The sequence below is a fragment of the Dryobates pubescens genome, chromosome 5, assembly GCF_014839835.1.
Source record: "Dryobates pubescens isolate bDryPub1 chromosome 5, bDryPub1.pri, whole genome shotgun sequence".
NCBI classification, from domain to species: Eukaryota; Metazoa; Chordata; class Aves; order Piciformes; family Picidae; genus Dryobates; species Dryobates pubescens.
Window position 1 is genome coordinate 23,496,211 of NC_071616.1, and position 25,783 is coordinate 23,521,993.

General features: G+C 45.2%; 1 protein-coding gene across 1 annotated transcript; it reads left to right on the forward strand.

Moving 5' to 3' along the window:
- The first annotated feature begins 799 nt into the window (after positions 1-799).
- Positions 800-25,323, forward strand: LOC128897260 (uncharacterized). The gene is made up of 12 exons (XM_054162180.1): positions 800-1,106; positions 2,746-3,340; positions 4,976-5,093; positions 8,944-9,018; positions 11,194-11,294; positions 12,315-12,407; positions 13,671-13,803; positions 16,055-16,165; positions 17,639-17,794; positions 20,717-20,838; positions 22,546-22,728; positions 24,813-25,323. The coding sequence occupies exons 1-11, from the start codon at positions 821-823 to the stop codon at positions 22,721-22,723; spliced, it is 1,968 nt and encodes a 655-aa protein (XP_054018155.1). The 5' UTR covers positions 800-820; the 3' UTR covers positions 22,724-22,728; positions 24,813-25,323.
- The last annotated feature ends 460 nt before the right edge of the window (positions 25,324-25,783 follow it).

The window sequence follows — 25,783 nt, forward strand, 5'->3', positions numbered from 1 at the left end:
CTTGCACTGAGTGGGCATAACCTCCTTTCTCTTCACTTCATAGGTTGGCTGGTGAATAGACCTGTATGTGTGCAGGCACATTGGACATACAGCAACATGCACACAGTTATGGTGTGTGGCTGCAATGTACCATTTTTATATGTGTGTGTGTGTAATAGTGTCTGTGGTTGCTGGAAAATTGCGGAGTCCAGAAGGCTGTGGTCACTCTTATCTCCTCTGAATGGTGCTGCTAAAGCATGAAAACAAACACCTCTTCTATGGGGCTTTACTTCCCTTTTGCCTAATACTAGACTTGCTGTGGGGTGGGGGAAGGTTTGACTCCAAAGATAGGTGTGATCTTCTTGCCAAAGAAGAGCTCAGGTGCAGCCAGGGCACAATAGGGTGGATGGAAAGGGATGTGTGCTTCATATTAATAATTAACTCACTTAAACTGATAGTATTGTCACTGAACTAGCTGGCAGTGCACAGGGATGTTTTAGTCATTTGTAAAGTGCTGAAAGTCCCCCTGGCTTTCCCCCAGTGGTTGTGGTTAGCTTGTGTGTGAGGTTTCTGACGTTATTTTCCCAGAAGAGAGAGAGATTACATAAGAGGGCTGGGCAGCCTATAAAAATGTCCTCACCCAGCATGGGCATGAACCAGGTTAGACTTCTCTGAAGGCTCCTACAAGCCACACAGGGGGGAAAAAAAGTCTTTGAAGAAATTACTTTTCTGGGAAACAGCCACGCAAATCACCTTGCATAGCAGTGTCTCTTATGTGTTCTGTGTTGGGTTTTGTGGATTTTTTCCTAATAGCATTCTTAGCTGGACATCTTCTTGGATCATGAGGAAGACAAAGTATTCCTGGCAACCCTTAACTGGAAGAAGCAGTGAATGGGAGAAAACATCTGGGGAAGATACAAGGATGCTGCCCAAGGTCACACATGAGGAGAGAAAGATGCAGGAATCAAAGAGGAAAGGGAAGCTGAAAGCAGTGGCAGGCAAATTGCTAAAGGTCGTAGCTACTGGGAAAGAGGCATCAAAGGAGAAGTCTGGCAGTGAGGATGTGGCAGGGAATTTGCTGAAGATGGAAACCAGTAGGAAGGCAGTGGAGGGAAAGACACCTACAGGTAACCTTGAAGTTATCTCTGGGTCCAGTTCTGCACCTTCTCTGGCTCTCCCAGCCCTACAGGCTCTTGGTTTTGTTACCTTCTGAAGTAGGTGCTTTCACACTTTCCTCCTCCCCAAGCTTCACCTGAATTCTTGTCCTTTTTGAACTCTTCCCGTACACTTCTGGAGACTTCGGTATTTCACTTCCTTTTTGCCTTGCAAGTATTTCTCTTTGCTATTCTTGTTTTTATTCCTGCAAAGACTCCTGATGTGTCTTGTGGGAGATGATGTACATGTGGCTGGCACCTTGTTGGGTGTGACTGTACTGTTCTTCCACAGATGAGGGGGGCTGTACATGGGCTAATTGCACCAAGTACACATTTCTTGTGTTATATGTATCTAGGCAGGGCAAGTGCAGCTTGCTAGACCCTTCCTGAGCAGCTTGACCATTGCATTGCTGAAGATCCTTGCATTAAGCCTTCCCCATTTTGTGTCATGTTCCTCCCTCATGTTTAATTCAATTTTTACTACACAGATAGTGTTTTCATAGAGGTAAATCAGAATACATGAGAAATGCAATGGAATCTCATAATCTTTCATTTTTCATTCTACACCCAAACCTGTATCCTAAATTGATTTCAGAGTCCTGCTGCTTCTGGCCTTGCTTAGCTTTCCCTGTGTTCTCATCAACTTTGATTTTTCCTCTGGGCTCTGCTCCAGATACCTTTGGGCAAATCTTGTTAACTCTTTGTTGTTCAATGTTGTCATCTGTAAAACGCACAGGAAAAACCCCACAGCTCTGTGCAGCTCTGGTGAGATTGTGTTTAACTCACAGTGGTGGGCTGGATGTGATAGGTAAGATACTTTGGAAACAAGCAGCAGTGAAAAACTTCTCCTTCCAAGTTCTGAACTACAGAGATTTTGTAACTGCCTTGATGGAGTGACTGGTGTTTAGGGCAGTAGATCAGTCACCATAGCTTCTTGCAGGTGTCTTAAGTCATAGGGAGTTACTTGAATCCCTGTTGCTGAGACACTGCAGATAGGTAGCCCACCTTTGGACGAAATAGCACACATGGTTATTTGGCCTAGTTAAAAAGCCCTGGCAAAGAGAGAGACCTGGACTACACTGAGCAGACTTAGTCTAACATGGGAGTTCCTTGGCAAGAGTGACACTCTCTGCTTAGCCATACCAGGCTGCAAACAGGTGAGAAGGACCTCACAAGCGCGTGTGCAGCACTCTGGTCCTGTCAGGGTTTCTGTAAAGAAGGTAGAGGATTCCTTTCAGTCTTGACTGTCAGCTGTTGGTTCTTTCAGAAGATGTCTTTTTTCTCACAACTTTCTTCTGGACAAAAGGTACTTTCCTTAAGGGAAGATTGTCATTAATGAACCTGCATTGCCCACATGAGGGCTGCTGGGATGAATGCAGAAAGCTGCTGAAGGCTAGTCTTCAGACTTAGTTAGCCTGAAGGAGAAAGAACAAAAGAAAGAAGAAAGGAAGTGCTTGCCCTGAGGAAACCAGGAGGTGCTAGATGTTAAGTGAGGTAATCTTGAGTAGATCGTGAGGAATTTTGAGGTACTACATACCTCAGGACTCAGATATTAAAGCGATAGGTCCTATAGAGGAGTGAACAAGTTGTCTTGTTATTCTTTCTGTTGCAGAGGAAACCATCTGTGGATTCATTGAGCAAGGAAAATTTTCTGAAGCTTGTGATCATATTTATCATCTGGAGCATTCTGGAAATGGTGATGTGGGAAAGTCTGAGTCACTTTATATGCTACTGGCTGAACAGATGTGGACTGTGGTGGGAGAAGTACTCAGTGGAAGTGGTAGGATGCTCCTGGAGCCATTGCAGTCAGTGGGGGAATCACTGAAATGGGAGAAACGGAAGGAAGCAGAGTGGTTTGGCAGTGGCCAAGAGATGGAGTCTGTTTCCACCTGGAGTCCAAACTTCTGGAGGAAAGATCTGGAGGAAAAACTACTACAGTACATTACAGCCCAGATTCCCCCATCTGATTCTTCTAGTAACACAGATGAGAATGCACTAAACTTGCATCTGAGTCAGCTGGAAATGACATTTCTTCCCAACTTGGAGCACAGAAGTCATGTCTTCAAAGAGGCAGGGCTGCTTGACACTTACACCTACTGCTGTCTTGCCTCTTTGTCTTCTCATCTTTCCACACTTACTGAAAATAACCATTTCAGCTTCAGACAATGTCTTTTACTTTATGAATGGTGCCTTAAAATGCATAAAAGGTATGTTTGCAGGACTTCTTTTTTCTCTACATTTTTTCTATGTCTCTATTTGTCAGTTCTGAGCACAGTCCCTGCACCCTGTTAATGCAGTGATGCTCAGGACTCTTACTGAGTTTAGACTTGCCCACTGCCTGGTTTATGTTCTGTGCTTTCTGCCTTTTTTCATTGCAGTACTGCTCTTTCTAAATCCTTCGTACTGGGCTCAGGGCCTTACCTGAGGTAGGCAGGTATTTCTCTTCTGGATACCTGTTGGATATGCACAGAATCCTGCTTCCTTGATAAATTTGCTTTCTCTCATTAAGCCTTTTTTTAGCAAGATCCATTGTTACTCCAGAATAATTTTCTCTTGCCTTTATGTCAGCATGTAGCGCTGCAGACTTCTCTTCTTGTCTCCCTGGTTTTCTTGCTACTTTATTTAGCTTGTAGTTTGACCAGTTGTTTCCATATTTCCTGCATTAGTGTTCAGACCACTGGAAAAACATTTGACTGATCATTCAATCCCTGCCCAAGTTTGGGGAAACTGATGTGGCTTTCCCCATGTTTGAAGAGCAGCACATCTGGGGCCTTTTAGCCCAGTGTGAATTCTTTTTGTATGACAGTGGTAGATGAGGCATTTGATTCTCTGTGTCAATGGTTGTTTTACTACTTGACCGTTCCAATCTACTCATGTTCAAATAGTTTTCAGGCCTTTTGGGTTATCTAATTGCTTTGCTCCAAGCCTAGTGCTTTTCTGTCTCTTGTATTAATTACACTTATAAACCTTTTGTTAGCTCATATGCAGTTCATCAGGTGTGCTGTTCCCCTCACTATCTCCTGAAGGAGGGAGGCAGGGTGGTAGGTATGTGCAGGTGCATGCTGAACTCAGACATCTGGGAGACACATGGCTAGCATACATCCCTTCTACTGCTACTTTGAAATGGTAAAACTTTGGTTTAGAGTAATAGATTGATGAAATATTTAAAACTTACATGAAATTGGAGGTGAAATATTACATAATGTAAGTACATAATGAGAAACTCAAAGAGAGGAAAAAATGTGTTTTGCAAATGCTGAATTCCTTCAAGAAGAAAAATAACAGCAATGGTAGCCTGTGATTGTATTAGGGTCAGAAGGTAGTGAAGAAAGTGGAAATGAGAAGAGCAGAGATGCCAGACTTAACTATTTAGATTTTCCTCTCTAAATACAGTTACAACCTTATTGAAAGTTCCTGTGTAGATGCAAGTGTCCTGGAATATAACTACACATTATTCCATTCAGAGAGAATACGTGGCATTTGAAAAGCTGTGCATTCATGGAAATGTGTTTGGGTGACTCTGCTCAAGCCTGAGAAGAAATTCAGCAGCAAGGTTGAGGGAATGTGAGAGGCAAATGGCAAGCCGAAAGTGTAATTTGGGCAGTAAATACGGAAGAAGAAAAAGCAACAGCACAAAAGAATGGGTGGCAAAATGGCATGATGATGATGATGATGATCTTCCATGCTGTGGCTGCTTGACACTGCAAACATTGATGGGTGCTTACGGGGAACCTCTCTGCTTAGTGTGAGGTTGTGATGCCAAGGAGGGGGTGCCAGGTGGGCATTGGGCAGTGGAGCAGTGGGAAGCTGCCCCTGTGCTGAGCTCTTGTTTCTGTACACAGTGGCAGTGAGATATTTCTGAGACCCAGGCAGACTCCTCAGCACAGCCTTTCCCTTGGCACACAATGTCTCGCGTGGATTATTTTGAAGACTGAGGAAAAATTACTTGCAGTCACTCGGGTAAGGACACAGGAGTTTTACCCTAATCTTCGTGGTTTATTCCCAGTTTAAAAATAAGGAATGCCCTTGTTAAATTAGCTGCTCCCTTGCTATCTGAGCCAGTTCTGCTCAGACATTTGCAAATCTCCATCCTGTTGCTGCACCTTCATAGTGCTGCAATGTACTCTGCTCAGAAGCCAGTGTGTCTGGAGGAAAGGGAGGCTATGGCTGAAATCCACTTCCTCATGAAGGTCATTTCAAGATGCTATTCATCTTCTCTCCAGCTGTTAATGAGCTCATAGCAACAGCTGGGGATTTTTTTATAGTCCCTTGGCGTCAGCTGTGCAAGATATTGAAGCTGCCGTGTTTGCCTGTATGTGGACCTCTCACAGCCTTCTCCAGCCTACTGGACTGAAATTCTTGAAGTTACAGCAAAGATTGTTTCTAGAACCCAGCACAAGAAATCATGCAGCTGGTGCACATCCAGCACAATCCCACAGGTGACCTCAGCTCCAGGGCTGCAGGATCTCCTTCTTTTCTCAGCAAAGCTCCTTCTTTGAAGAATGCTGTCTCAGTGCATGGAATACAAAGCAGGGAAGATGAGTTATAGCAGCAACAGGGAGCTCCAGAGGAAACCATGCTATTTGGAAAACTCAGCAGGGCCTTTGAGGTTCGGCTAAAGCTAAAATGCAGCAGCGGGAGTTACCACACACATCTCACTCTTGCTTTCCATTTCCAATAGCCCCCAGGGAGCAGAGGGAAGGAAATTCCAGAGCAAAATGCTGAATCATCCCAGGGAAAGTACTCTAAATTGCAGATTTTCTTGAGGCTTATTGGCTCAAGGACATCACAAAGGTAGTCACAGACATTGAAGCAGAGGTGCCAGATGATGACATTATGCTTAAAACATACTGATTTGAGTGTTTAGTATTAAGCATCTTTATGGGGTCTTAACCCTGGGGAAGGCCACGTGTTATTGAGCTCTGTGTTTAGCACATAGTTCAGTGAAGGAAATTACACAGGGTAATGCTAGTGAGGTTATCTTAGAGCATGTCACTGAGTCATTGATAAACCCTCACAGATGCTGACTAACAGTGATGATTTATTTATTTATTTTAAATGTTTTTTATTTTTAAATTCCATCAAATCTAATGGCTGGAGAAAGCTTTTGTTTAACCAGGGGCTTTCTGCTTTTCTGATACACCATGTGCAGAGCAGGTTCACCTAGATCTGGCAGTGGTTACAAGCTCCTGTGCCATGCTGTTCTGTTTTACGGCCAGCTTGGATCTGGAAACACCACAGCTCTACATGATGCTTCATTGTACACAGAGAGCAGAACTGGAACTGCTGAGGACTCTGATACAGCAGCATCCCAGTCAGCTTAGGACCAACTCCATGTTCAAGCTGACGGGCATAAGTGGACATGAGCTGACTCCATATGGAAAAATTATGGATGTCTCTTCACAGTGGCATAGCTTATAAAATCTGCTTTATCCCTCTGTTTCTTTTTCCATGACACTCCAGCCCTTCATTATTCCAAATATATGGGAAGCAATGACTGAGCAAATATCCTGTCAGTTATCTCAGAATGATTGTGATACATCATTGTGGCTGTGCACATTGTTCATACTTTGCCACATCAATGGATGTTTAAATTTTTCTAAATGGGAGGAGACTGACCGGAATAAGCCATGGTCTGCTTTGCCTATGAATCCCAGGCTTGTCAGCGGGAGTGCCAGCCTGATACGTGTGCAAACTAGAAGCACCTTAAATGCAAATTAGGGATGAGAACTGTGAACACATCTGAAGGTGCTGAGGGCTCAGATGCTATGAGGGGTTCAAACCCACTTCCAAACACTACTGTGGGGAACTCAGCCAGATCTGCATTCAGGTGTTCCCTCAGCTTTGTGTCTTTTGAGGGGTTGGTGAACTGGAAATGGTGGTGCTGTCAATTGGGTTGTCAGTCCATCACCCCTGCCCATGCTGTACTGATGAACTTGACATGAGAGTAAGGCAAACCTTCCGGCCTGATGCCAAGGTTACTTCTGATACTGAGAGGTAGAAAATGAACTGTATGTCCCCAGCTTCTTCAGCTTTCACTCAAAACTGGCTCTTTGTCAAAAAAAATTGGAAATGGCAGTACTGGACATACACACCTGGACAAAAACTTGAGGAAAGCTTAGACTGATTTGCAAAATATCACTTAGGTTTGTGCCTCTGTCCTCACCTCCCTTTATTTTTTATCAAGTAGACAAAAGAAAGACTGAGAATTTCTCCAAATTGGAGAATTTGGGCTAAGGACCTGCTGCTGCCCAAATAAGGCTGTGCAGCTGTTCTACCCATCTGCCTGCCAGTGTCTCAGTGGTAGGCTCCCACCAATGTCAAGCCTCTTATCTAACTTTGACTGTACTTCATAAAAATGTAGAGGCCTCAAAGATGTTAAATTCTTGCATGTCTTAAAACGGCAGCTGGACAGATGAGGAGCTCTAGTTATAACTCAGCCCCTTGTGTTGTCTGGGAGGAAGCGCTGGCAGGCTGGCCATCCATGACTCTAAAGCTTTTACAGCACGAGTTACCACATCTTGGTCAGACAGGGAGCATCAGGGAGAAAACTGGAGGTTATTTATGGGCTTGTTTGTTACAGCAGAAATTCGTGTCCTCTCCATGTTGGAGCTTTGGTGCCTGAGGTGCTGGTGTCACCACAAGAGCTACAAACGGGCAAGCTCATGCTAATTCAGACACATCATCTGATCCAAGGCAACTAAGTACCGTGGCTCAACAAATTACTGCCTTGCAGTTACTAACTAAATGCCTGCTTTGTCTCACTAGGGAGCAAGACCTTCATGTTGGCTTAAGCTGACACATTTTACTGTGCAACTGGGGCAGGTTAGAAGTGTTTGTGCAGCTTGGCTGGGATGTGTTATCTCAGCACACGATGTTCACACAATTGCTCTCAGTCAGGTGATGGCACTCAGGAGGAAAGGAATTTTTCTTGGTTTGTTTGCAGCTGCTTATTTGTCTTCGATGAATACTTTTCAATCAGTATGGCAGTGCAGTTGTTTTGAATATACTTTTGATGAAATTCTTCAGTGACAGCCACAAATTTCCTAATTCATCAGCCAGAAAAGAAGAAAGACATAAATGGAAAAACAAACCTCACATTTTTTTTTTCTATATCATTGGAGGAAGATGCAGAAATGAAAAAATAAATAAGCTAGCCAGGCTTCTGAGTTTAAAGCTTCTATGAAGGTCAGATCATGTTTTAAGCAATGAGCCCTTTCTCTGCAGTGTTGTTTTTGTTTTTACAGCTCATTCAAACCAGCATAAGCCAGCCAAGTCTGGGGAAATTTCCCATCATGCAGCCTCATGGGGCTCATCTCCCCGTGACAGTAGCTCTAAACACTAATCCAGCTCCTCTTTGCAGTCACAAGTCCCTGGCTCAAGTGAGGGAATGCTTTTAATTAACGCTGGCTGGTTTATGCGGGTGCTGGTTGGTGTTAGGAAGGGTGGAAAACCTCAGCTACAGCAGCTGGCAGCACAGAGCTCTGTCTAAGCGTTGTTTTGCTCTGCGGGCACCTTCATTTGAGCTAAGCTAACTAGGGAAACTAACTGTAGATAGCCCAAGCTGACATGGGGATGAAAGGAAGCTGGAAATCATTTAAACTCAAACAAACAATGTAGAACAAAACAGAACAATGTTATTAGGTCATCTGGAAAACAGCCAGGCTCTGGATTAAATCAGCTGGCCAAAGAAATAATAGAGGCAGAAATTCATCTAGTCCAAATGCACATTGAGAAGTTGGTAAGCCTAACTCATTAAGAATGCCATCGTATCTCAACTGCTCTTTTTCTTTTTTCTTTTAATACTTAGAAGGAAGTAGGGGAAGCCCTGAAAGAAGCCTTTGATATTGGGAAGCCCCCTTGTGCAGATGCTGCAGTCATTCAGGTAAACTGGGGAGAATTGAAAACCTCATATTTTGAAGCAATCATGATTTTGCACACAATTACATAGACATTTGGCAAGACCCAGTTTTGAATGCCTTGGGCTAAGTTCAGTTAGTTACAAGCTTGCAAGTTAGCTGCTATACTAAAACTGCATCTGTTTGCTCCCAAACTTACTTTTCTCTTGTGCATAGCTAAAGAAAACTTAACTAAAAAAGGATGAGCTTGAGATTAGCTGATTCATGCTGAAGTTGCATCTTTGGATTTTCACATAACCTTTTGGGAAGTCCTGGTGTGCATTAACTGATCTGCTCTGTGCGAGTTCTGCAGAGCACTTTTTAATAAAAGCAGCAAGAATTGCCAAGCTGTGGCAGGTCCCCATACCTAACTGTAAATGCAGGCAGCTTGCTACCTGCTTCCATGCTGTGTACACTGCAAGTGCTGTGCTGATGGCTTAGGCAGCATCAGGGACTCTTTCAGAGCACAGTGAAGGCAAATGCTCCAAGGGTACTGCAGAAGCACGCGCTGCCAGTTTGTGAGCAGTGCATACCATAGCCAGAGGGTGTTTGGATCAAGACCTGCAGAAGGCTTAAAATAAATCCTGGAGTTTACATGTGGACTCAAGTGATGCTAGAGACCAGGGACTGGTTGTGGGCTGTTGTGACTGTATCTTTGTCTCTGCTCCCACCAGCCCAGCTGCAGTCCACTTTCAGGTCATGAGAGGAAAATAGTCCCATGGTCCTTTGGGGTGGAAGACAACCTCAGGCAGTCCCTTGGAGGCTGGCAGTAGGCATTGCAGATAAACAGTAGCTGGCTATGCTTTACAGCTTTAGCTGGTAAAAACTGACTTTTCTGGCCCAACTCATATCTAGGCACGAAGGTCAGGGTTTACAGAGGGGACTGCTCCCTCCTCGCCTTGCCGTGTACCCCCTGGAGCAACAGAGCAGTGATATACTCAGTGATCTATCTGTGCTAGGATGGCTACTAGCTATTGAGATGGCTTTTTCCCCCCCCCCCCAGCCCCCCTGGTTCTGTCTGACAGCAAAAGTTTCTAATGGGGACCGGGCCAAAGCCTGGTTTGAGTGCTGTGATCCTCATATCTGCAACATCTGGCCATGCTTCAGCATGAGTAGTTTTGCTCTGTTGTGTATGTAGCTGACAGGTTTGAATACTCTAGGGAAGGTGATGGAAAAGTCTGGATAAATAGGCAAGCCTTATGAAATTACCTCCTCCTCAGTTTTCTCAGGCTGACACTTAAAGATCAGATAGAAAATGAACAAAGTGTCATGGAGACTCATCAGCTATGGTCTCCTGACACTTTGGGGTGGCATATTTTATCCTGTCCCTTTGGATGAACTTTTGCATCTGTTGTGAGCAGTGGAAAAAGCCATTCATGATGTGAGTCACCCTTTGTCTCTGGCTGATGCTTTGCAGAGAACTGGGAGAACTCAGCATATAAATCCATCTGTCTCCTTTTATCCATCTGGCTCTCCTTGCCTTACAAGCTTTTGTTTCCACAGAGCAGCTAATGGGCAGCATTAAGTTGCCACCTGCTCAAGCCTGCCCAATATGGGATGGATTTTTAGCTATCTGGTGTAGCCCAACTCTTGCAACCACCTTTGCCACTCAGCTGGGGTCAATGGGGTGAGGCAGGCACTGTGGAGTTTAACAGACATTGCCATGTCAGATGGGAGTGGTGATGACTGAGGAGATGATATCTGTCTTCTTCAGACATGCCTGGTAGAGACCCTGGCAGAGGCACAGAGAACACAGAGCTGCTTAACACTTCTTCTAGCATCAGCACCCAAATTTCCCAGTGAGGGTGAGTCACACAGAAGCACAGATGCTCTTGCAGATGGCAGGTCTTTGTATGACCTGAGCCGGCAGGCTGGACCTAGCTAGCAGAGAAATCTGTAGAGATGGGCTTTCCCCTGAGCTTGGGACTTGACTCCAGTCTGTTGACTGCAATGAAAGCAGTGGTAGCACAGGTGTAGGATCAGGCATTAAAATCAAGCTCTGAAAAAAAAACTTTTATTTCCACAAGGACTCTCAAAACAAAAACAGAAGTTGCTGCTTAGAAGGCAGAGGGATTTGCAGCAGCAGGGATGGGATGTATCCCTGTCACCAGATACTGAACAAACAGCTTTGTTCTGCCTTCCTCTCATGCCTTGAAATCCAGATACTAACAGAGAAGAAGGAGGCTGCCTGTCATGTCTGTGAGAACCTGAGCGAGAAGGTGGAAGCTGTATGCCTGGAAGAGTGTCTGAGATTCCTGGAGAGGTAGGAAGGATGCTGTTTTCTTCCTTGGCAACACCCTCAGTGCTCAGAAGAAAGAAATCTGATGAAGTGACTGGCAGTGCTGTGAACACCCAGATCTGCCAATGATCCTCCTTAGTTTGATGGCTATTTCCCCTTGAGCTGTTACTGGAGAGACAGTACATTGCTGCTGCTTATGTGCTCAGCATTTGCTGTTGGACTAAAGCTGTTGGAACAAAGCACCTGGCTATGCCTCTACAGGTTAAAACCTTGGGGGATATTTATTCTGGAGAGGCTCAGAACTTTAAAAAAAACAGAAAGAGGGGCAGCCATGTGGCCAGTGCCCAGGCTTGGCTCTTCCTACCATGGCTGTGCTTCCCAGACACAGTGCTTTCTGCCAGCTCCCTAGGAAGGTGAGGAGCTCTGCTCTGTCCTGCTTCTCAGAGGACACATGTCTTCTCATGCCCTCTCACTACTTCTTCTGACTTCATTTATATGCTTTTCATTCTTGGGCATTGCTTTCTGTTTCCTGAGGAGTGGAAAATGCCAATACTGCCAGTTGGAGATGGATATTTCAGAAGAAATTTGATTTAGGATCTTTGGCCCTTCACCTTATGAGAGAAAGAAAAATGGAGTTGTTCAGGAGCTGTTTCTGAGACTGAAGCAGCAACAAAGAGTCAATAGTTTGGGAGTTATTCATACATGCTGAGGCATCATTCTACAGCTTTATTGGTAAAGCCTCTGTTGTTTCTCAGAAACAAATGTTACAGCAGCAGCAATGGTAAAATGAGTCTCCTGCCACTCAATCCCTAGCAGTGTCACCTCAGAAACTTGAGGGCTGTCCTGGTGCTGTTCCTGTGCTCTCCTTCCTTGCTAGCTGGGCAGGACAGAGGCCATCTTTGTCCTGCTGTAGATCACACCTTGGGGAATGAAACTGTGTGCTGAAAAGATAAATCATCACAGAATATTTGCTGCTAGGCTAACACAGTCAGATACATTATGGAGCACACCAGCTTCAAAATATGTTTTCCTGTTTTAATTTAGCTATGAAAATGAAGTAAGAAGCTTTCTCCAGCTTGATGTCTGCCCAGGGATCTGCAGTAGCTTACGAATCCTGGAGAACTGCTGCATTCTCAGGTTAGAAACCATACCCTAGTGGCATGGGAAGCAAAATGAATTTTCTGCCGACTGATCTTCTTCTAACTGTGCTACAGAGTCAGCCTTACCTCCAGCTGGAACTGCCCCAGTGAGAGTGGGTCTCAGGTTGGGGCTGTGCCCAGGCCAGGGCCCTGACTGCTGCATTGACAGCACCGTAATGCTGCTTCACACCTGCTCCCAGGCTCTGTAGTTACAGGGGCCTGTGGTCCACCATCTAGCTCATACTAGTGACCACAACACTGAGCAGGAGGCAGGCAGCAATGGTGTGTTGCATGTGGGGATGTTATCCTGGCCAAATCTGATGCATATTGGATGTGGTTCCTTTCCCTGGCCTTATTCTCCTTTATAAGAAAGCCTCATAAATATTGCACTGAGATGCACGTGCTAACACACTTCAGGGTGAGCCCAAGCTCAAGTGCTTTGCTGAATGAAACCCAATTGAACATGCCAGACTTCCCCTGGGGTTGCTAGGAAGGAGGAAAGCAATAAAGCACAGAAGGCTGGGGGAGGCTGTTTGCATCTACAAGTTAATTTCAGAAGTGCTTGCAGCAATGGAGAAACAAGGTTGCTTCTTTTCTTCCTGTGTAAAATTATCTGAGGATCTCTGTAGTCAGCAAAATGCCCAAATCCAGAATATGCACAGTGCTTGACATTGGAGCTGTGTGTTGAGCTGTTTTGTTTGGTGTGTTTGTGTGTTGCTGGTGTCGAATCCTAGACTGAATTCTTCTGAGGCTCTTTTATGTAATTCTTTACAGTGATATGGAAGACAAATTTATACACTGAGCTTTTCCAGAAAGTAAAACGTCTTCTTTCAAACTGGTGTTATTTTAACCAGGATGTGCTGACTTGAACACTGTTCTGATGGAAGATAATTAATCTGTCTTATATTTGTAGGATGTCAGAGGCACACAGGATGCTCATGTGGCTTCTATTTGTCAAGGCCACTTCATGCCTACTTATTGTTGAAAATACTAGAATTTTTACTGATGTAATCTCACTAGTGATGGGTACAGCTGGCATTTGTGTGCATTAAGCTTTCATGTCCTTGTGTAAGTATCTTAATGAAAGCCATCTAAAAGATAGATGCGGGTCACTGAGCTAGCCCTGGACCTGAGCACACGTCCATTCAGTTACCTAGGCAGTCATTCATGTTGGTTACTGTAGGAGAGTCTTGATATGAGACAATAGCCTGATTTGCTCTGATCAATACCTTTTTTTTTTTTCTTTTTTTTGGTGCAACAGGACTGTCTGGCACAAGCTAACATACATTTGCAGTGCCAGTACTAGTCAGGATGTTAAGGTAAATGGATTTCTAGACAGGATGGAAGATGAGATTATGGAGCATTTTCTGCAGAAAGTCACTTCTAAAGTCAAGGTATGGGAGACTGACATTAACACAATATTTTCAGACTGCAGGGCAGGCACACAGTTCATTCTCATGTCCTGATTTGGAAACAGTGAAATCAGAGTTTGGTCTTCAGGCCCAGTACCCTCCTCTGCCTTGTCTGAAGATGTATATTTCACAGAATCACAAAAGTAATCAGGTTGGGAAAGACCTTCAAGATCATCAAGTCCAACCTATCACCCAACATCATCTAATCTACTAAACCATGGTGCTAAGTGCATCATCCAGTCTTACTTTAAACACTTCAAGTGATGGTGACTCCACCACCTCCCTGGGCAGGAGGGAATTGTTGGGGTTGGAGGAGACCTCAAGGATCATCCAGTTCCAATCCCCCTGCCATGGACAGGGACACCTCACACTATATCAGGTTGCCCAGAGCCACATCCAGCCTTCAAAACTCCCAGGGATGAGGCTTCTACCACCTCCCTGGGCAAACCATTCCAGTGTCTCACCACCCTCATGGCGAAGAATTTCTTCCTAACATCCCATCTGAATCTACCCATTTCTGTTGTTTTTTCCATTCCCCCTAGTCCTATAATTACCTGACACCCTAAAAGTCCCTCACCCACCCCATTTGCCCCCTTTTTCCCCTCAAATCCCAGAATGTCTGGGCTATGTTGGAGTCTCCTCCCACCCCAGGTGTGGTCATTTAGACCTCCCCACCCACTCCTCTTTTTAACACCTCCCCCCTTTCCTCCCCGCTCTCCCCTTCCCCCCCCCCCCCCCCCCCCCCCCCCCTTCCCCAGAAAGGCAGAAGCCCCAACCTGAGCCCATCTGGGCTGAGGGATTCTCTTGTCATCACTGGTGAGTCCCCATGGTGCACAGTAGGTGATGGTGACAAAGGCCAGGGGGCCTGGTGGCCCCCTGGTTAGGTAGGAAGAAGGTTGATAGCCCCTCCAGTATAATCCATGGGTGCTGGCTGGGCCTCCTCACTGGGTCTGAGCTCCTCTGTGTGGTATCTTGGCTGGTGAGGGTCTTGTCCCTGGCTCTATGATGAGTGCAAAAATGGTGGTGGTGAAGCAGGAGCTGTTCAGTCCTATGATACCATGCTAATTACACTATTTTTACCTGGAGGCACCTTGAGTCTGCTCTCATCATTCAATAAATCTTTGCTTTTGTGCCTCATTTACAGCTTCATCATTGACAGCTTCATCTTTTCCAGTTTTTGGGATGCCAGTTCCACTGCTTGTTGTATCTGCTGATGTGTTACAAATGAGCACCCCATGGTGCACCTGGGCACCTGGACCCCTAGGGTTGTAATTCACCTGATACCTACTCAACCTTAGCAGCTGGGCATCTTCCTGGGGCAGTGATAACTCACAGAGCCCAAGGCTGTCGTGGGTTGTCAGAATGTAGGGAAGGCTGACAAGAAATTTATCCCTCCCTTGAGAGAAGTTCCCCTCCCTTCACACTTTCTAATATTAGATTATTAGCCCAGACATCCACATTCGTATCCAGGGCTACGTGTCTAGATAACACTCCATCACAGACTCCTAATAGTGTGTGGTGTTACGCCTTTCTTTGGGAAGCTCCCCTAAGCATCTGTGGGCTCGTTGCACAGGCTCCCGTGAGCATACTGGAGGTGACAAAAGGAAAATTACAAAAGAAACCTTGGCCACGTTGCACAGTTTTGGTCTCCAGAGCTCATTGACAGTCTGCCCCATGGCCCCACACATTCAGATGGAAGGTGGGGGTGGTTCTGACAGGGAGTGTGGACAACCCTGGGGAGGAACAGAAGATCTAGGACTCAGGTTCTTGGTCCTTCTCTGGATTTGTCAACACAGGCTTTAAATTGTGAAAGACATATTTTACGCCCTGCCTGTCTGCTAAATGATCCTTCTATTTCCCCACTGAATAAGAGGCAATGGCCATGCTGTGAGCAGGATGTCAGAGCAGAAGGGCACAGAACTGGCTCTTCCTGTACTCCCTCCTGTAGTGGCACACTTTACAGAGTCCCCAGATTGTAGCTATTGCCACCCATTTTTCATAGGTTTTTGGTCTTCTAGGTTTGGGCTTAAGAACTTTATATATATATCCTTCCTGAGTTTGAATTGTTTCTTTCTTTCATGTTTTGGTTTTCTTTGAAATGAAAGCACAGGATGCTGCATCTTGTTGAGTTTGTTTCCAAGAGCAGAAAGAGCAAAAGCACAGTAATCGACATCTGTTGTCTGTGCGCTGTCTGCACAAGCACCCTTTGACTCTGTCTGTCCCTTTTCCTCAGAGAACGCTGAAGGAGCACTTCAAACAGTGTGACAGTGGTTTTCACCACATCCTTGAATCCTTAAGGCAAAGCTTTCTGGCATTTGGCAAGAAAAAAACAGACACATATGAGGTAAGAAGTAAGTAAGAACATGGCATTACTCTGAAAATCATTGAGACTAGTACTTGAACCTCTGGATGGCACAGTGTTTGAACATTAATCTGATCCAGCTTTGTCTGTGGTTAAAAGGGCTTTTGAAGATCTAGTGGTCTCAGTCCAGCTCATTTATCTAAAAGGGTTGGTTATCTTCTTCACTGTGACAGCTAGGACCTTTCTGTGGTCTTGTCAGAGAAGCCAATAAATGAAGAAATGTGGAAATTGAATGAACCACCCAAATCCAGAGGAGGAGCATCGGGCAGTGTCTGGTCCTATCATTGCTCCAATGCCTTTGTATTGGAAATCTTTTAGCTTCTAATGTGCTTCAACCTTAGTTGTGAGGAATATTTGTCTCTTTGATGGAGAGTGGACACACAGAGAGGTGAAAGTTCCAGATCCCCAAAGGACATAATTTCTTGGGCAGAGTTAAATATACCAGGGTTGGTAAAGAACAACCTCACAGAGCACCTAAGTTTTATCACCTTTACAGCAGCCAAAACAATTTGTCTAGGGTCTTGCAACACCCTTGAGTTTGTCTCTTTGGCAATGAGATTGGTACCTGGGGTACCCTCTTTTGTACCTGTGGGTCACATGTTCCCCTGAGCACTGTACTCCCTTTCTTTTACCCTCCCAGGTCTGCAGGCTCTTTGCCAGTGCTGATTTTTAATTAACATTTTGAAATATGGGCAAAGGTAATGGAACAGAACAAAATAGGAACTATTCTGCTGTTCAGAGCCTGTCACTGGACATGATGTCACATTAGTGCTGGGCAAGCAGCAGCTTGGTGGTGGAAAGCTGTGCCAGAGCTCTCTGTCTCTTGCTTTGTCTGTTTTGGACAAGGGTGGGGATTTCCTGTACCTTTGGACTGCAGCCTAAAAGTGCTCTGATTTCAATTGCTAACAAAAACGTGTTTTCTGCACAACATCCCGTCTTGTCTTAGAAACCCTCACTTTCCCTCAACCTTTCAGGCACTGCGTGGTGTCAGCCCTGGAGTTTCTCAGCAGGTAGTGAGTGGCTCAGGGATGCTCAGGCAACTTCTCTGTGCCTGGACACAACTATATGCCCAAGGGTATGGCCCTGGGATCTGTCTAGTGGGAATGCTCCAGGGAGGCTGGATCTGGCCAAGCTGTCCCCACGTGATGTGCTCTTTAGTGTGGGGCTAAGCCAAGTGTCACTGCTGCTCTTGAGTATGAGTGATCTCAGCTAATTGGTCTCATTGCTTTTAGTTGAATGTCTCTGTAACATATTTGATTGTGGTCATCCACATACAGTTTGGATGCACTCTGTATGTTAGACCAGGCATTTAAAATGAATAATTAAACAAAGAAATGGGACAGCCATCTCCATGGACCCTGTATCTGCTGTCTACACTGGTCAGAGTCCTGTAGGTATGGTCTGATCCTTGCACAGTATGGGGAAGTTAATCTGGGTACCTTTGCTCTGGAACAGGCCCTTGTCAAGGCTGTCAATGCCACCATTATTACAGAATACGTTCAGTTCCTCCTGACCACTTCCAGGAAACCATCTTCTGTGCAGAGGAGGAGGATTGTCAGCAAGTTAGAAGAAGATCATAGGATGCTGCAAACCATCTTTGAAGAGTGTTTAGTAAGTCTTTGATATGGTTTTGCTCTCCATCATCAAGAACTGTACCAGCAGAGCAAAAGGCTCTCAAAGCAACAGATGCTACAGTCATATCCAGCTTCACAGACATGACAATCAGATGTGCTGATGACCCTTCAGATCTGCCAGAAGCTGTTAGTTTATAGGTTTGAAATGTGTGCCTGGAGGAGGCAAATTTTGCACTCCTGCTACCAAAATAAGAATGAGGCACACTCCTCTGAGCTGGCAAAACAGCTCCAAAGCTGTCAACTCCCTTAGGTTAGCCTTTGGTATGTGGCATGGGGGTGCAGATGAGGAAGAGCTGTGCTCCCTACAGTGCTTCCCCTTGAACCTCTGGAGTGATGAACCAAATCAATTGCTCCACATCTCCACCTTCTCCTTGAATTTCCCTGTATGGCTGCTCCTGCCCTGACCATGGGGTGTGAGCTGTTACTCCTCCATCTGGCCTCCTCCCTCCCTGCAGGCCCTTCCCAGCTGCTCAGAGCTGGGATGATGGCTGCATGAGCCATTTCCCCATGCTGCAGTGTTTCCTCATGGAAACAGGCTGATGCTGTTGTGGTTGGTGATGGCTGCAGGGAGGAATGAATTTTCCTGTGGGGGTAAACACCTTGCACCATTATGAGGTAAAGATGCACTGTAGAAGGGAAAGGTTGGGTGTAAAAGCAGAGCCATACCTTTGAAGAAAACTTGTGGAAAAATCCTAGGTCTGATTTGCAGAAGCAACTTCAGAAGCTTAAAAAGCCTCATTTCTTAATTCATAATCTGGTGTAATTGGCAGTGCCACACACGACATCTGTGGATGCCATCAGGCTGTCACATGAGTCCCTTGATTATCCCAGGGCAAGGACTGCATTGCCAGCAGCATTCCCTCTGGTGGCAGCTCCAGCTGGAGAACTGCTGCCATGCAATGTCCCCTGGCACAGCTATTTTGCAAATGCAGGCTGAGAGTGCCCAGGCATAGCTGGTCTGAGCATCATGTTAACGGTTGCAAAGTCAGTCTGGTAACAGGACTTGGATGTGACAGAACAGATTAAAAAAAATCTCTTTCTCCTAGACAAATCCCCCTGCAAGTCATTTGTCAGCAATTCTTACTTCACACAAAGAGTAAAATGAAATCAAAATAATCTGTAGACTCCTCTGAAAATATGCCAGACCCATTACAATTAATGCATTGGTTTCATGGTGGAAAGCTGGAAGTTGTCAGTGCTTTTATCTGGAGTGAAATTCTCCTGGAGTGATCAATCACAGATGAGTCAATGCTTTCAGCAATTGAGCCACTGGGAATAGCAGGAGGATGCTCTAATCTTAACTCTGAAGTTTACCAACAATACTGTGCTCAGCATCAGCTTTGGATATAAAGTGCAAGGAAAGCTGGTTTTATAGTGTAAAGGAGATACAGGAAATCTAATTATCTACTAAAGCCTTGCATTCAGCTTGGGTAAGAAAAGTCTGTGCCTAGTTAGCACTGGTTCCCTTGTGTTCCCAGTCTGTTTGCTTTTTTACTTGATGTGGGAGCACTGAAAACCTCAAGGAGGAAATGCATAAGTGATTTGCAGGGGACAGCCTGATGAAATGAGGTACATGGTTACGCATGCAAAATATGTACTCCGCTGCGGACTGAATTTATCATGCAGGCTGCACCTGCTCCCTGCCCTGCTCTGCCCTATCCTCAGGCTCTTCCTTCCCCTCTGTCCTCAAAACACATTAGGAAATACCTTGCTTCTCTCCTAAGAGCAGTAGCTGTCAAAGGGACTTGAGCACTGCTGACAAGACACCTCTCTTTTGCCCTTTTTGATTGCAGGCTGTTTACCTCTGACCTTGCCTGCCTGTGTGGTGTTGAACTAAATCTGACACCTTGAAATTAATTAGCATTTTGTAATAGTGAGCTTGCCAAGTATGAAACTGTACAGTATCAGTGCCTTAGGAGCTGAGTAGAGCTTGTGTTCCGTGCAGAGCTAGGCATGCTGTGTGTCTGCAGTGCAGAGGAGGAGAGAGAAGGCTGTCTTCAAATATTACTATTATTTTTTTATTTATTTTCAATGCAGAGGTAAGCTGCACCAAGAATGAGGCCTGCTGTTTCTAATGCCCTGTGGAGATCAGGGGAAACTGGGCTTCTCCTTCCCCAGTTTGGCAGCCTGTTCTCCAGGTTTGCTATGTCACAGAGTCTCTGTTGACACGCTGGCATCAATAATTCAGGGAAGCGGTGTAATCGCATTACCACACCAATTGAAACATGTGAGCAAGACCTGAAGCTCTCTCTTGGCAGTTCATCTGCATTGTTCTTCCTATGGCTTTGCCAAAAATGCTCCATGCTTCTAGATGAGGCTTTCTTTTTCTGTGTGCTCCAGTTTAGAGGAAGCTGACTGTATGTAGTATCTACCAGACATATCATAGCCTTTTCAGTGTCCAGCCCTGCCTTCCGTTTTCTGTTTTTCTGTTAGAGGTTCTGTGTCTCCTTGCCCTCTCCCAAAAGTTACTTTTCTGTCCCTGGGCTTGTTCCAGGGCAGCAGAAGTGCCCTCATGCCTGGCCCAAAGAGCTTATTTTCACTTAAGTGCTGTGCTGTGCTTACCTCTGAAGACAAACCACTTCCCAAAGGGTGAAAGGGCCTTGAGAGAACAGGTGACATAGGTAAAAATGAGGTGCATTTACCTGCTTTGCAAAAGGAAATGTGAAAGGGGATTCTGTGCTGCTGAAGGCAGTCACTTGGGTGCCCTGGAAGCAGTCTGTAGCTATACTCTAGTTTCTTTTTTCCTACCCTGGACAGAAAACAGGCTTCTATAGGGCCTCAGATAGTCATGCAAAGATCCTAATCCACACAGTGAGATGCCCAGTCTGATAGGAGTCCAGCCCTGAATGTTGTACACTCTTTCTCCTGTCCTGAGCACATCTTTGCTTCTTGTCCCCAGGGTCCTGCAGCCGGTCCCTACAAGGGCCCTATAAAAGCAATTTTAGAACTTATTCAAACTTCTGATGCTGAGGGTATGAAAATAGCCCTTCTGCCCATTCTCAAAGAATTTCCTGGTCTAAGGTAAGGACTTTTATTGGTTTGACTTCTGTAGATTCTTGCATGATTACTTGCCACCAGAAGACGTACAGCAATATTAGTCTTGTGGTACTTTATGCAATGTGCTGAGCCAGGCATAATGTTTCCCTTTGAAGGCACTTGGTGCTGCCTGATTAACAGCGTGCTGATTAACAGGTTTTATGACTTTGGCAGACATTAACTGGTGAAGGGTGTATGAAACAGCTGTTGACAAAGCAGGAATGCTGTGGAAAAATACTACTTGAATGGACAATTTCCAGGCACGTGAGCACCAAATGTAGGATTCAAGAACATCCTTAACTCAGGTGTTTCATAACTTCCAAGCATTTCACCAGGCTGTTTCCAGGTATAACTATTTCCCCAAAGTTCTAGGTGTATACATCAGTTTCTCACAGGAAGCTCTTAACAGAAATGAAACCAACTTCTATTAGGAAGGTGAGGTCTTAGCTAACTGCATTTGCTCCAGAGCCTGTGGTTTATTAAATCTATCTTTTGTTCTGGTGTCTTTTACTAGTGACTATATTTTTCCAAGTTAATATGATTAACAGTGTGGACCTCTCTGTCACAGGATGCTGTGAAGGCCAAAAGTGTGAATAGCTTCAAACAGGGAGCAAAGAGCTTGTGGTAGATATACCACATAATATAATGTCAGTTGCAAAGAGAGATAATGTTATGCTTGCTTTGTTTTCTATATTCTTTTCCTAAGCATTTTTTACTTCTGAAGAAACTATTGAGCTAAAAAGCTGCTTATCTGATAGAGCATGGCAATTCTTTGTCTCTTAATATATATATACACACATACATATATAAATGAGATATAGATATATAATAATAGATATAATAGATAATAGATAGGTAATAGTTATATATAACTATATATTTTTAGAGATATATATAGTATAGGAAGTATCACAGTATCACAGTATAACTAAGGTTGGAAGAGACCCCAAGGATCATCGAGTCCAACCTGTCTCGGTAGACCTCACGACTAGACCATGGCACCAAGTGCCACGTCCAATCTCCTCTTGAACACCTCCAGGGACGGTGACTCCACCACCTCCCTGGGCAGCCCATTCCAATGGCGAATGACTCGCTCAGTGAAGAACTTTCTCCTCACTTCGAGAAGAATGTGCTCAGAAGAATGTTATTTTGATCGAAATTTCAGAGGTTATGCTGGTGTGAGTCGATGGACTGTTCTTGATTTTTGGCAGATCCCCAAATGTTTAAAAATGTCTCGGACATATTTGCCCTGTTTGTTAATCAGAATATATGGTGTGGCCTCACTCAGTGAACTATTGCCATGTAGAACAAAAAATCTATAGCCCTCCAGAAGAACAAGAGACAGCTCCATTTGAGGGGAGAAATGGTATACAAAATACTTCCAACTGGTCAAATGCAGAGTTACCCAAAACCTATTATGATAGAAACAGATCTTTTTCTAGGAGAAACTTGAGGTGGTTTCCACCATTTCATGGGGATGCTGTGTGTACTGGGCTTAGGACCCATGAGCTCAGCCATATCTCACACAGCTCTTGTGATATGGCCTCCTCCTTGTTAGGTGGCCAGAGAGGTGCAAAAAGCAACTCAGCAGCTTCCAATCTTTAGTTTGGTCCAGGAAAACTGAGTTATAGGAAGTAAGATTCTTTTTTCCTTGACTTGTTCACTGATCTGTGCTCTTATCCTTTTGGAAAGGAAGGAACAACTGAGTACAGTGCTGGACATGAAAGACTCGCTCAGACGAGAAGACAGAGCTGCTCTCTTGAAGGCATTTCATGACTGCAGGGAATCAGAAACAGAAACAGACTTGCTTTTTGCAGATATAGAAGTAAAACCTAGAAAATATGGACTCTGTTGCTGCCTCTGCTGTTAGCAAAGGTAGGGGTGTGGGGTTGTGTGAGCATACTTGTGTGTAGCATGTGCCTTCACAGACACAGGCATTCCCACTTACAGGGAGGTGGAACAACTATGGCTGTAGCATCACAGAATTGTCAGGGATGGAAGGAACCTCAAGGATCCTCTAGTTCCAACCTCCCTGCCGTGGGCAGGGACAATTTCCACCAGATCAGGCTGCCCTGAGCCACATCCAGCCTGGCCTTAAAAACGTCAGGGATGGGTCACCTCAGTGACCACTCTGGCCCCGCTTCCCTCTCTTCACCTGCAAATTTCCCCATCATGAAGCATTGTGTTGTAGATAGTGCAGGGTTCCAAATGCTTAGATGGGCCTTTCAGTTACAGCAGGGACAAAGGAGAAGACAAAGCTCTTCATACTCGTCTTTTGTTCCCGTCTGTGTCCCTACAGCTGGGTCTCTGCAGTATCCGCTCCCTCCCAGCTCTTACCACGTGTGCGTGGGCAGGTTCTCCCAGGCAAATGCTGCTGCTTCCTGTCAGGGCTTTCAGAAGATTTTCTCCTCGATGGTCTTCCTGCTTCCCTGGTGCCGAGGGGAGGGACATGTAAGCCCCTCTACTGCCCCCTCGATGAGAGCTGCGTTAATTAAAGTGGGCTTGGTCCCGTTGAAGTGACTGTGCCCTGCTGTGAACACCAGAGAGAAGCGTGCCCCCTCGATGCTGGCAGCAGCAGCTGGTGGCAGAAGGAAGGAGGGATAAAAATCGTAGGATGACTGTCACTCTAAGGTCTTAAATCCCCTGGCCTGAATTGCCAGGGCTCATTCGGAGCACCTGCAATCTCCTTTCAGTTTCTCAAGGGATTCCTTTGCGTTCACAGATTGGGGAATTTTTTTTTTTTAGGGGGGAGTAAGCTGCAACAGATCTTGAAACTAAGCAGATCCTCATGGTTTAAAAATACTTCTTAGTGGAGAACATGCAGCTGTTCACTTTAAATAATCTGCAACTTCTTTTTAGTTCAAATTTATCCAAGTTAGAGACAGATAATTTTTTATTTATTTTTTTAAAAATCTTTGCCAGGCCAGAGCCCTTGGCAATCAGAAACAGTTCCCCTTGGCAAATACTTACAGGATGTCACCAGTCCCCTTCTGTTGGATAAGCCGACTAAACCGAGTATCTCAGGTTGAGAAGCATGGTCCCTTCCCACCTCCTGCTCGTCCTCTGTTCTCTGGTGTCACCACTTATTTATAGTTCCCCATGTTAGCAGATCAGGGATGAGCTACTCAGGGCTCTGATTTGGGGCCTCCAGGCACAAGCAGACAACAGACTACCCTGGCAGCAGAGAGAGAAAGCAATTAGAGAAACAGTAAGTTTTCCCTTCCTAATGAAAACTGATTCTGATATAATGAACTGGCTATCAGCTACCCACTTTTATGCCCTTCTTTAAAGAAATTATCCATGGCATCACCTTGACTTTACAAAAGATATTCAGGAACATGTTTTTAAAGCAGTCAGTCAGTCAATCTCCTGTTTGCTGAAGTCCCCTGGGTAAATAGCCTCCCTAATCCCAGAAGACCTGGCTGAGTTTGCAGTGAGGTAGAAGCACCTGTGTAGCATGAGCTCAAGAGGGGTAGTACTAGTGAACTCAGCTATGGGGTGAGCTCAAAGGAAGGTGACCTTCCTTCTGCCATCCCACCCCTGTGAGTTTGCTGCTACACTCTGGGATGTGACCTGCAGGTACACTGGGAATCATCTCCTTTCTTCCAGCCAGAAACATAACAGTTGTGCATATTTGTGTCTTCCATATGAGGAGGTGAGAGGCCTTCGGAAAAACATTATCTTGTTTGTTTCATGTTAGTATGAAATGACTTTCCAGAAGAGGAGTGAGTAGGTTTGGCCAGAGTAAGGAGGGAGCAGCAGGGATGTTGCCCACTGCCACGGGCCCATAAATTGTGTTAGCCAGAGTAGCTCAGGAACTGGAGCTTTCAGCAAGTAAATGTTGATACAATTTCATGCAAGAGTCTGTGCATAGCAGGGATGTTTTTGCTGTTTGACTCTTGCTGGTCTTCTGAGAAGTGCTATTTAATTACCTATTTTTTTTTCTTGCTTCCTCTCAGGCCTGCAGTGAGAATCATGAGGTCTTGCTCCCACATGGCAGCACGTGCAATCATGGCTCCTTGGAAGCTTCAGGGACCCATGCAACCAGATTCATGAAGAAGCCTGACAGCTATGGAAGACACAATTCTTACACTTATGAAGAAAATCATGTTGCCCAAATCCTAATCCTCTGTGCAAAGTCCAGGCAGGAGATGAATGAGATATGGCAGAAAGGCATTCAGACTTTCCTAGAGATTGTTACTTACCTGAGTCCTGGTGGTTATTCCTAGGATGTGGCATGGTGGTGTGTGGAGAACAAGGCAGGTTGCCCCTCACCAAATTTGTGTCTGTTAACATCCTTTCATGCAGTCTCACATGAAACCAAGGACTGCTGCACCACATGGTGCCCTGGCAGATGACATGGCATTGTAACCTCCTCCAGAGACCCAGGACTCTCCATCATGGAATTCTGCCTAGCCCATGGTGCCAGCAGTGATGTGAATTTGAACACCTGGATTCACTCCCTGAAGCCTGACCTGTACCAAGATGGGTACAGACAGGGCTCCCTTTTCCCTCATTCCTCACAGACAAAGGCTGTGGCCCGCTTTGGGGGCAGCCTGCCGTGGTGCTAGCTGTGGGACAGGGAGCTCTTCCTATATGAGTTTTTCAGCTGCCTCTGGAGCAGAGTCTTGCATTCATTTTTATACCTCAGTTACTGGAAATTTCCTCTTGGAGAAGGAGGGGAATGCCTCATGGGAAGCAGGCACTGAAAGGAGCTGTTTGTCCCAGCCTCTGGGCAAGGTCTGTGCTGTTTTCAGATGTAAATAGGCAGCTCTAGTTTCGAAAACACTGACTTTTCTTCCCAGTTATCTATGGATTAGTTGCAATCCCCAGCCTGGATCTGGTTCAAGGCCCTCCTTTGCTATTGTGTTAATATAGGCCATTACTGCTCCTCTCTGCCCATGTAAACAAGCAAAAAGCTCTACTACTT

Bases quoted from the DNA above. Each gene is read 5' to 3' on its own strand.
- LOC128897260 (XM_054162180.1), top strand. From the start codon at position 821: ATGAGGAAGACAAAGTATTCCTGGCAACCCTTAACTGGAAGAAGCAGT. The intron at 5,094-8,943 runs GTAAGGACACAG...TTTAATACTTAG, and splicing joins AATTACTTGCAGTCACTCGG to AAGGAAGTAGGGGAAGCCCT. The intron at 13,804-16,054 runs GTATGGGAGACT...CCTTTTCCTCAG, and splicing joins AAGTCACTTCTAAAGTCAAG to AGAACGCTGAAGGAGCACTT.